Here is a 12530-nt window from a genome sequence, read left to right as displayed (position 1 = left end):
TACAATTAGTTGGACTGTCCTCATCTCAGTCCCAGCGTTTGGCTTCCTTTGGACCCTCAGACTATTTATATCTGCCACATCTCTGCTCCGGAATGGCTTTCCTTCCGAGAGGTGCTTTAAGAGCCTTCATCCTAGTAAATCAATTATTTTTTTCTATCAAAGTTTAAATTATTACCTCAGAGAAGGAGGTGGTAAGAAAAGTTCAGCTTTTGCCATTACTAGAAGTCACTGGAGTGTTGGCAGGCACCCCCAGATCTGTCCCAAATATTCATGCCAAAATTTAATTTTCGTGATTTATTTTTGTCTTGTAAGAAAATTAAATATAAGATGAATGATAAAATCATTCATTGCAGGAGTTAACGATATGACTAACGCTTGCTGTAAAATCTGAGAGTCTAAAATAGCATCCAAAAGTATCTTACATAATCTTCTTTGTAGTATAAGCCAATTATAGAAGTCTTAACCTTCCCGGAGCTGAGCGTGCTAAGATGCAAACAGGAATACTTCACTAACATTGGTTCACCCAGGATGACCTGCATGTACTGTTGGGCGACTGTGGCTTTTTACCAAAGGTTTTCTAAGGAAGAACCTTTTAGATAGGAAACATTTTCCCCTGGAATTTAGTGATATAGTTACATTCAAATCCATATTCAGATGTCGGAAGAACACTTATTTATTTCACGCAGTATTTAAACATTCTTATAAGTTCATATACCTGCCCATCCCTGACTCTCAGATTTTAAACCTCACTAGACCAACAAGCAAACAACATAATTATGATCACAGGCCTCGGTAAATATTGTAAGGTAAAAATGAATGCATCTGGCCCTAGCCAGTTTGGCTCAGCAGAGAGATTGTCAGCCTATAGACTGAAAGGTCCTGGGTGTAATTCAGGTCAAGGGCACATGCCTGGGTTGTGGGCTCGATCCCCAGTAGGGGGCATGCAGGAGGCAGCTGATCCATGATTCTCTCTCATCATTGATTTTCTATCTTTCTTTCCCTCTCCCTCCCTCTCTGAAAATCAATAAAAATATATAAAAAAATAATAAATAAAGAACCAATGGGAGTTACTTTTAAAATAAATTAAAAAATGAATGCAGCTGAATTGGGTTTGATTTTTATTCTGACTTTTAAACATCTTGGGGAGCTTTGGGCAGAATGAATAATGGAGAATAATTTTTGTAAGACACATGCATCAGAACCATTTGCTGTCGGTATCGATGAGTACACACGGCTGCCTATCTGGGAAATGACAGGAGAAGAAACTTCAAATTGAAAAAAGGTTGACTTCATGCTATGCCGGCCGAGAAGTCGAGGTTTTCTCCTATCACAGTACGGGGCAGACTCAGGATTGTGGGGAATGGGAGTCAGTTATTGAAGGATTCCTGCCTTTGTGAGTGTGATTAGGCTGGCTATTTTTGTCTCCACAAAATTGAAAAGTCTCTGTGACTCAAGAATGGCACTGCTCTTGACTTATAATTAGAAGTGGCTCGTGATTAAAATGTTTTATTCAATCTGGAGCCAACTCCATTTTATTACTGAGATATATATATCTCCATGCTCCAATTAGGTAAAAATAAATGAAGAAAATATAAAATATATTTGGAAGATAGATTTTTATAGAATGGAAAACCATCATATTTTAATCTTAAATAGTTGATTGTGAAGAATAGGAACTAAAAAGAATGCCAAGATCTTGTGGAGAGGGGTATGTGTGTGGTGGCGGGGGCGGGGGGGAGGAATCCTGATATTTGTTTTCTAATAAAATTCCTCTTCATTACTTTATTTTGTACTGTATTTGTAATTCTTTTACTTAATTATTTATTTATTTTTGTATTTGCAATTCTTTTATTTATTTATTTTTGTATTTGTAATTCTTGATCATCTTAAAATAAAAGTCTCGTACCCCACTTCTTGCCTGTTTATGAGATGGTAATAAAGATGGTCACAACCTTATCCCCCAGCTGTTTGAAGAAAAGAATGTGCGGGTGAACATGAGTTTCTGTCCTGGGACACCCACTACCAGCTGGGGACTGCCACAGCAACAGCAGGACGAGAGATTGGGAATGATAGCTCACCTCGAATTTCTTCAGTTCTTCCTTGGCAACTGTATAGAGCACCCCGGAAGAGCTGGGGAAGGCGGCTGTCCTTTCGGAAGTCTTGAGCCAATCTTCAAAACGCGAATAGTCATCCAGAAACTTCTGCCACAACTGCCATGTCTCTTCAATTCTGAGACAGAACACGAAAGAACAGAGTCTGAATGTTTGGGACCGTGCGTGCTCCAGAACCTGCCACGGGATTAAGACCAAACACGCAGCTGCGGTGCCAAACAATCGCTGTGCTGGGGCCAACTCTGACCCGAGTGCAAAGGGGACAACTGTTGGAGCAGACACGATGCAGCTGTTTTGTGGGTTTCTTTTTAAACACATCCTGCGGCTCTGGATGTGGAATTAGTCACATCGATTGTTACATGCACATGATGTGAACTGTTCGGAAAAGTGCAAGAAAGTGTGGAAGCGCAAGGCCACGTTTGCAGGGCGCACGTGCGTGCCAAGGCTTTGCTGAAACAAAACAAGGTTTGAAAACCCACTGAAGTCCAACATCAAACTCACCCCCATCGAAATCTAGGACAGCAAGACAAAGAGTGAGCTTTCCAGAGGTCCCCAGAAAGCATAGAGATTATGGGTCTTAATTTTCTAACAGCACTGTCTTTTCCTGCCTTGAATTTCAAAGGGCTGTAAGATAAGCCCGTGGCTTTATCACTTAATTTTTAACAACAGAATGGTATTGTTCAACCACCAATTCTGTAACATACTTATTCAGCAAAGGCGTATTTCTCTGAATGATATTTAAACGGTTAGGTCAGGCCTCATTTGGCTTGTTATATTTGCAGGTTACCTTTCTATCTGCTTGTTTTCCCAGCTAAATGTGGACAACGACGAATTCGGAAAACCCAGGCTATTTCTGGACTTTGCAACCGAAAGGAGATAGTGACCAATGGCTACTCTGGGTAAGTTTTTTTTTCCTTTTTGGTCCTTCCTCTTTCCCAGCGGTTTGAACATCCCAGCTTACTTGAGCCTTCTTTCCATGGACATGGCACAGATATTTCTCCATCGCCGGTCCAGATTCCGCGTGGCCTGCTGGATGGAGTCACACTCGGCGTCGGTGGCACACGCGTCACAGTCATGCAGCAGGACCTCACACAGGTTGAGGACGGAAGCCACGCCCGTGCTGTGCTTCTCTATGTCTCTCTGAAGGTCCTGTGGGGAACGAGACACGCTTTATTGCAATCCTGGTAAACACACGGGAGAAACTGACTGACAAATGGTTAGGCCCAATGTTGACAAATATTTCATTTCCTTCAATGCATGAGACTTCAACTGCAAGCTCAAAAGCATGAGTAAATGAATCTAGAAATATGTCAGCTATGTGAGCAATGCCAAAATAGAAACTAAACAAATGAAATAGACTACATTAGCTATATCAAGAATAAAATGAGCTTTTTAGGGATTAAAAAAAAGAACCTAGACAATAGTGTGGTGAAGGCCTAGGCGGGGCAGGTGCGGGGTGGAGGGGGGGGGGAGGGGGGTCATTGGGAAAAAAAGGCAGGGACATCTGTAATACTTTCAACAATAAAGATAAATTAAAAAATATAGATCTTGCCCCAGATTCAACTTCACAGATATATCACTTCCATTCCCATGGATAGATTGATCAATCAATTGGTCAAAATAATATGTATGTTCCTGTTAACAGCTGGGACTCAAGATCTGGGATTTGATCTCTAAATATGTGTTAATTCTACCATTGTTAAGAGGTTCCGTGGGTTTAAGGGACCGAGGTTGTCTACTATGTATGATGACATCGTCATTATCATCAGCAGCTTCCTCAGTGAGAAATTTTATTTTTATTTATTTATTTACTTATTTATTTTTTTCTCAGTGAGCAATTTTAAATGAAGAAAATAGATATGATGGTAAAGAAGGCATTGGACTTTGTGAAATCTTTTTATTAACTGCAAAGAATATCAGCACAAAATATACATTGTTTTTTCCATTGAGCTATTAACTCAATGTACTCAAAGTATTCCATCACTAAAAGTGAGTTCATTTTTTGCTTGCCTTATTAATTATGGTCCTTAATATATTTTCCTTGTCTTTGATACAGCTCTAGAATATGCTTAGCTTTTCTCTCATTCTAAAGATAATTCCTCAATTTACTCACATAGTTGGGATTAATATTCTTGTATGTATGTTCTCTCTCACCTTTTTCTCCTGACTAGCTAGGCTACAGGGGGCGGGGACTGTTGAGAATATCTGAAGTCTAATCACTCCTTATTCAGACTTTTAGGCAATCTTCCATTTTAAAGCCATACAGACTTAATATCTCCACATCCTGAGCCTTTTTGGAACTCTTGTGGCATGAATGATCTTTCTCCCTCCTCCATCTGCTGACACCATCACTATTAATCTATTCAAAATGCTGTTGGATGTCTGGCATCTCTAGCCTCTCTTCTGTTCTCTTTGCAATTGTGGGTTTTGACTTTCTTTTCCCCCTTCACTATCATTGCGTTGGGGTTTTAGTAGTTGCTGGGGCTATATGTGCATATAATCAATTTGCCATATTTAATTAGATACTGTTTTAATTTTCTTACCTTTGTTAAATTACAATACTGGTCATTAAATTTTAACTTTAGTTATCACTTGTAATTATCATTACCATCTTCTCCAGGAAATTTGGATTATTGACAGCCCCCCTCAAAGTTCAATCATCAGAATTTCAAACATCAAAGAGTCCATCAGAGGTTTTAATCTTACAAAAATAGAAAAAAATACCCTAACAATTGCTTGTGAAAAGAAATGCTAATTTAAATATCAAAGTAAACCCAACACCTAAAAAAATGTAGTTTAATGCCTATTCTCATTGGTTTAAATAGTTTGAAAACTAAAAATATATACTGTTTCATAGGATTGCAGAAATAGGTCTGTTTATATATTTTAAACATTTTTTACTAGCAAGTTAAGAAACTTGGCTATAGTGGCCTAAATACTAATAAAATAACCAGAGTGTGGACAGAATTTTCAATGACAATCTAAATGCATGGAGTAGCAATACTTGATGGGGGTTGATGGTGTTTATTTATGGCAACTGGAGTCTGCTCTGCTTAGTAAGAAGCAGCAAGGGGAGTGGGAGGTGGAAATCCCTTCTGTAGGCATTTTTCAGCATCACCCTCTTTTGCTTTGCTGGGGTGTGTATTGTATGCCAGTGGAATATGCTGTCTTTGGTACACATATGAAGGTGAAATTACTGCGTGTGGTCTGCAGGTCATGCAATCCTCCTTTCAAAAGACAATTATTTTAGACGCTAAAATCTCTAAGTATGCACTGCAATCTTTCTCCAAACACTACTATATGAAATTTTAAATGGCTCCTTTCTGGCCAGTGTGGCTCAGTTGGTTGAGCATTGTCTCATTCTCCAAGGGGATCTCTGGTTTGATTCCCAATCAGGGATCCCCAGTGGGGACATGTACGGGAGACAGCGATTGATGTTTCTCTCTCACATCAATGTTTCTCTTTCTCTCTTCCCCCCCCCCTCCCTCTCTCTAAGAAAAAAAATCAACAAAAACATATTTTTTTTAAAAAGGTTTCTTTCCCCCTGATCGGTTTGGCTCAGTGGATAGAGCATCGGCCTGCTCCCAGGTTCGATTCCGGTCAAGAGCATGTACCTTGGCTGCGGGCACATCCCCAGTGGGGAGTGTGCAGGAGGCAGCTAATCGATGTTTCTCTCTCATGGATGTTTCTAACTCTCTATCCCTCTGCCTTCCTCTCTGTAAAAAATCAATAAAGTATATTTTTTAAAAAAATTTTAAAAAAGGTTTCTTTCCAAGTTTATGGTAGTGAGCTAGTAATCTACAAATAAATAAACAAAACAGACAGCATTATTTTAGATACATCATTGCTGCTCAACCTAACCTATCATCTTAGGATGGCTTCTTGATTGACCAACAACATTAACCTTGTGATGACATATCTTCTTAAGAGTTAGCACTGTGGTGACATGGAACTTATTTGCCCCAAACACCTGCCTGGGCAAGGCCTCCCCTTACTCACTATACCTGCCAAGCACCCTCCACACGTTCCCTCCCGAGTCACCTCTCACACCCACCCTCTGGCCAGGCCAGGAGGACAGATATTCAAAAGCCTATTTATTTTCTTCAATTTTTTTCCCGATTTACCTGCTGCTCCTGGAGCTTCTTCTGTATTTCTTCCGAGTTGCAGGAATCATAGACGATGGGCTTGGCCAGCTCTGACTCAATGTGAGCCAACCAGGTCCTCAGGCTGCTCATGTTCTTATCCAGCTGCTGGACCGCCACCAGAGTCTCCTTCAGCTTCTTGATCCTGTGGGCAGAGAAAGGACATCCACTTCAGAGAAAGGCCCACTCGTGTTTCCCTCCCGAGCAGCAGGGAGCGCTAGGTCTGAAGACAAGTCGCCAAAAGCCAAAGTCCACCCTGCTCAGCCACTTACTGGCTGTGTGACTCTGGGCAGTGGTATAAGCTTCCTGTGTTTCTGTTTCCTCATCTATAAAATGGAGATGAAGTGAGAGTACTAGTGAGATTTAAATGAGTCTAATGCTCCAGGGAACATGGGGGGAAAAATCAACAAATATTGGCTATGGTTACAGTCAGTATAGCTGTAACAACATAATAGGGGTAGAACTCCCATGTGTCACAAAAGTTATTTCCATAAATGATATACTAACTTATACTCCTATGAAGATTGCCTGGGAGAAAGTAGAGATTATGGAGGCACAGTGTCGGAATGCAAAGGAGGCCGGGGATAGAGAGGATGGAAGGGGGGTTGAAGGGAGATAAAGACGTTGTAAGAGATGAGATTGGTGGGTAGACTGGAGTAAGATGATAAAAATCCTGTAGTGACACAAAAAGGGGTTTATATGCAGTTTTAAAGATGATTGGAAACTCTGCCAAGATTAGCAAAAGGATGATACCATCAGTCTTGATTTTAAGTATAAAAGTTTGAAGGGAGCTATTGTGAGAGCCCATTCGGGAAGTAAACAAAAGAGTCCAAACAGCTCCCATCAGAGCCTCCACTTGGGAAACGGTGAGAACAGAGGTGAGGCCTGGGTTGCTTAATTTATGAATCGGCATGGCGTGAGGCAGAAGGAGTGAAAAATGTGCTTTACAGTTGGGTGCTGTCTCAGAGTATACTTGATGAGGAGCAAGTTTTGGGGGTTAATGGTGCATTAAGTTTGGGATACGATGAGTCTGAGGGATCGGGTCAGACATGTAAGGAAATGTAGTTTGTGGGTCCAGAGGAGAGGATGGAGTTGGTTGCAATGATTTAGGTGCTGTTGGCATAGAGTTGAAGTCCTATGAAAGGGTGTGGTCAAAGTACAATCTGAATGCCTCCTCTATTTTTTAAATATGTTTTTATTGGCTTCAGAGAGGAAGGGAGAGGGAGGGAAAGATAGAAACATCAATGATGAGAGAGCATCATCGATCAGCTGCCTCCTGCACATCCCCTAGTGGGGATTGTGCCCGCAACCCGGGCATGTCCCCTGACCGGTATCAAACTGGGACCTCCTGGTTCATAGGTCGATGCTCAACCACTGAACCACGCCGGCTGGGCGAATACCTCCTGTACTAGATTCACCTGGTTTGTCTCATATAAATGCAGGTTCCTAGATCCAAACCCAGTCCTATTGAATCAGAAACGCTGCGCCTGTGGCCAAGGAATTTGAGTAGTTGATCAAGGGAAACAAAAGTTAAGATATACACTTACAGTCAGGGAGTACTGTCAATGATTTTAAGAAAGTAGGCAGTGAAGATAACTATGCTATGGCACCTGTAGAATAATCTGGCTACTAGAAAGAAATGATTTGTTTGTTTTGTTTAATGTAGTTTAATATTTGGAATAGCTTTAGGACTTGTTTTAGGCAGAGAATAAGGAATGATGAAGAAGATGCCAAAAACATAAGAAAAAGAAGAGACATTCCAGGTGACGATAGATAATGAATAAGGATGCAGAGGAGACGGGTGAAAAGCACAAGGACAGGAATATGTACATCTACACTAATAAAAGAGAAAAATGGTAATTGGCGTACGACGATACCCTTTTCATTGGCTAATCAGGGCTATATGCAAATTAACTGCCAACTATGATTGGCAGTTAACTGCCAACAAGATGGCGGTTAATTTGCATATGTAGGCACAATGCAGGGAGGCGAAAGGGAAAGCAGGAAGAAGCCCCCTGCCACTGACAGTGATTGGAAACCCAGGGGGGAGCTAAGAGCTGGGGGGCAGGGCAAAGGCGGCCCTGGGGCCGCCTTTGCCCTGCCCCCCAGCCATGATCGGAGAATCAGGCGCCTTTGCCGCCCTGGCCAGTGGTAGCAGGAAGTAGGGGTGGAGCCAGCGATGGGAGCTGGACACGGTCGAAGCTGGCAGTCCCGGGAGCTAGGGGTCCCTTGCCTGGGCCTAAAGCAGAGCCCACGATCGCGGGGCCGCTGCAGCTGCGGGTCCCCGCTGCCCGAGCCGGACGCCTCAGCCAGAGGCGTTAGGCCTGGGCAGGGGCGGAGCCTACAACCACGGGGAGCTGGGGGTCCCCTGCCCAGGCCTGACACCTCTGCTGGAGGCCTCAGGCCTGGTCAAGGGTCCGATCCGGTGATTGGTGATTGGAGGGTGATGAGGGTCAACTCCTCTGGCCAAGGCATCAGGCCTGGGAGGGGGGCTGAGCCGGGGATTGGGGGGATATAATGGTCCCCTTGCCCAGGCCTGAAGCCTGGGTCAGAGGCGTCAGGCTTGGGCGGGGGGTGGAGCAAGCGATCAGAGGGAGATGGGGGTCCCCTGCCCAGGCATGATTCCTGGGCCAGAGGCCTCAGGCCTGGGCGGGGGCCAGAGCCAGTGATCGGGGGGAGATGGGGGTCCCCTGTCCAAGCCTGACACCTCTGGTGAGGCGTCAGGCCTGGGCAAGGGGCCGATCAGGTGATCAGAGGGTGATGGGGGGTCTACGCCTCTGGCTGAGGCATCAGGCCTGGGCAAGGGGCAGAGCCAGCAATCGGAGGGGTCTGGGGGTCCCCTGCCCAGGCCTGATGCCTGGGCAGAGGCATCAGGCCTGGGCTGGGGGAAGAACCAGTGATGGGGGGAAATGAGGGTCCCCTGCCCAGGCCTGACACCTCTGTCAGAGGCGTCAGGCCTGGGCAAGGGGCCGATCCTGCGATTGGAGGGTGATGGGGGTCAACGCCTGAGGGCTCCCAGTATGTGAGAGGGGGCAGGCTGGGCTGAGGGACACTCCCCCCACACACCCACCCAGTGCACGAATTTCGTGCACCGGGCCCCTAGTGAGTTTATAAAGGTGTTTCCAAGGGAGGGCAGGGCACGAGCAGGAGTTTGGGAAGGACACATAGTATTTCTCAACTCTATTATCATCAAGAAATAGCAGCAAAAAGTCAATTATTAGATTTCTGGTGAGAACTGTCATGGCTGAGTGTGTAGAGACTGCTCTCAAAAGAACAGTGATGTGGATGATAAGCACACGATGAGTGATTTCTGGTACAGCCTTGTTTAAAAGTCAGGTTTTCTTTTGGACCCTCAGGCCTGCCTTTTGGTTCAGGAAATGTCATCACCTTTGACACTGATCATCATATAGATCAGCGGTTCTCAACCTGTGGGCCGCAACCCCTTTGGTGGTCGAACGGCTCTTTCACAGGGGTCGCCTAAGGCCATCCTCCATATCAGATATTTACATTACGATTCATAACAGTAGTAACATTACAGTTATGAAGTAGCAACGAAAATAATTTTATGGTTGGTTCACAACATGAGGAATTGTATTTAAAGGGCCAGAAGGTTGAGAACCACTGATATAGATGAATGGCAGATGAGTTCTACAATACCTCCATCTTTGAGGTGTCAACTTTGGCTTGACTAAAGAGGTATCTATTTAAAAAATAGTCAAGAGCAACATGACCTTTTAAAATCCGAGGGATGTGATATATTTCAAGGCAGAGATGTACAATAGAATGTTCTCAAAGACTGACAACTTGTACTCAGAGTCATCAAGTATTTCTCGGCTCAATTACTTTCAAATAGTAAAGAGGTGATTCTCAAGCTAGAACTGTGACAGGATCACGCAGGGGGCTTTCAGATTTCACATGCCTGCTGCTCATTTCCCACCTCCCTACACTCCTCCCAGGTCACTCGATAGGCTTCTCAGGTCAAGAGCCACTGCTGTGAAGAAAATATCTCAGAAGCTAAGTATTTGGGGCATTTTTATCATTTTTAATTGCATAAAACTGGTATCACCACTTCTCTTATAGTTTCTATATATCTATAAATCAATGTTTATCAGATGAAAAATCTAGTCATGACACAATCACTTTTCCCCTGTCACACAAATACTTTTTAAAGAAGGTTCACTATGGCCAGGGTAATAATAATACCCTTATTTCATTAATTATGATAATAGAAATAATGCCTATATTTGAATAACATTTCAGTTCATAAAGCCACTCTTAGGTGTATTACCTTATTTTTTTCAATTGTATTTAAAAATTAGGGTCATCTTTTACAAGATAGCCTATTAATTAGGGAATAGAAAGCATGTATTGCAATATGTATATCACTTCCCATAATTCCATTATAAATAAGACTTCTCTAATTAACTTTATAAATATAAATTGTACCCTGTCCCCAGGGCATTTCAAGGTATTGGCCTTAAATAATAGTCCCAAGAACTTTTACATACAATCCATTTATCTTTTTCATATGTCTAAGAAATGAGAAATGGTGTGTCAGCCAGGGAATGACAGTTTTATTTTTTTTAATGTATTTTTATTGATTTCAAAGAGGAAGAGAGAAGGAGAGGAAGAGAGAGATAGAAACATCAGTGATGAGAGAGAATCATGGATCAACTGTCTCCTGCACACCCCACACTGGGGATCGAGCCTGCAACTCTGACATATGCCCCAAACGGGGATTCAACCATGACTTTCTGGTTCATAGGTCAATGCTCAACCACGGAGCCACACCAGCTGGGCAAATGACAATTTTTGAATGGCTCCCGAATGCCAAGCTCAGGTGTACTTCTAGCAATGCGCACAGCACGGCCTTGGGATTTAACATAGCCTGCCCACCTGCTTTAGTGGCCCAAACCGGTTATAAGATAAATGGTCATCAATAGAGCTACGGGAAGAGGACTGGAGAATAGATCATTGCACTGAGATGTGTGTGTCCTGGTGTTACCCCTGCAAGAATGTCCTCTCAGGACCTCTCAACCTAACCAGCATCCTGTCCTCAGAGTTGGGAAGAACTGCATGCTGACTATGCTTGGGGTAGGGTTTTAGAACAACCTCATCGTGTCATCCGGGTTTTCTTTGGCGCCAGAGGCTAGGAGAGAACCTCAGTGCTTGTTTCCTACATGCACGTATCTTAACCCCCGGGAGTATTTTTGCACGTTTCTCTCCCCCACAGTAAGTTCCTTGGGAAGGTGCAGCTGTGAATTCCCGCTTTTGTTTTTCTTTTTTCCCTGCCACTGTAAGCGCTGCACAAAGAAGTGCATTAAGTGCCTGCTAAACATTAATAATCACTATTCTAAGTAAAATATCTTTACTTAGTTAACATATTTTCTTTTTAAATTTATTTGATATTACTTAGTTAATATGAAGTGAGTCTTAACATTTTCCTCTGGGTCCAACATTTGCAAATGGTTTATCTGTGCTAAAATTGATTTTCTTGGTTCAAAATTTGCTGACAAAAATGATTAAAAGATCCAAGGCACAAAGAGGTGTGAGTTAAGACTGTTCCATTGGATACTGTCTATACCAGCCAAATCATTTACAGGGTTAGTTATCTTGTACAATATTGAAGGAGTTCCAACAGTCAGAGCAGTTAGTGCGCAATGTGTCAAGGGCATCGTGACATGGAAATGCTTGTTCATATAGTCCATTAGGGACAAGTTCCTCTTTCGAATGAATGTGTAAATCTTAGTGAAGTCAATGGGGTGAATATTTAAGTGGTTCTCCTTTTTCATTTTTTTAAAAAAGTGTATTTGACTACAAATAGCAAATACATTATGTGTTGGAGAGAAAAATGGGTAGTAAAACCCTCATATATCTCCCTTGAGTTTATTAAACTTGGTATTTGCACGACAAGGATCATTCTTTCTTAAGCGAAAATGTTCAATACTTTCCCCATGATTTCTTTAAAGGAAATCCTTGGAGAAAGTGTCACAATATTTTAATGTATCTGTCATTCTAAGAAGTTTGAGCAACATTTCTTTTGGTAGCATCCAGGATTATAATTCAAAATAGATGTTTACAGACGTCACAGGACTGGGTGCGTTTACAAGCCTGTTAAATCTCTAAGTCCCTGCAGCTTATGGTTCCCCTTCCACAGTCCTTATGGGCACTCGACCTTGCTGGATAAGGATCCTGCTACTAAATCCAGTTGTCCAGCTTCTTAATTCTTAGCATTGTCCCATGAACACACACACACACACACATACACATAATAGAT

At 42.7% G+C, this 12530-nt stretch overlaps 1 protein-coding gene across 3 annotated transcripts in view; it reads right to left on the bottom strand.

Annotated features, from left to right (window-relative positions):
* The window catches only part of SYNE1 (spectrin repeat containing nuclear envelope protein 1), a 392090-nt gene that overhangs the window by 30910 nt on the left and 348650 nt on the right, over positions 1-12530 (bottom strand). For all 3 annotated transcript variants that reach the window (XM_059700015.1, XM_059700013.1, XM_059700014.1), the window contains 3 exons: positions 6236-6398; positions 3073-3260; positions 2079-2229 (listed from right to left, as the gene is read on the bottom strand). In XM_059700015.1, coding sequence (XP_059555998.1) covers positions 2079-2229; positions 3073-3260; positions 6236-6398 — 502 coding nt within the window. The remainder of the gene's footprint in view (positions 1-2078; positions 2230-3072; positions 3261-6235; positions 6399-12530) is intronic.

This window comes from Myotis daubentonii, chromosome 6 (assembly GCF_963259705.1).
Source record: "Myotis daubentonii chromosome 6, mMyoDau2.1, whole genome shotgun sequence".
Lineage (NCBI taxonomy): Eukaryota > Metazoa > Chordata > Mammalia > Chiroptera > Vespertilionidae > Myotis > Myotis daubentonii.
Note: the sequence above shows the minus strand (reverse complement) of the source record. Positions and strands in the feature narration are given on the sequence as shown.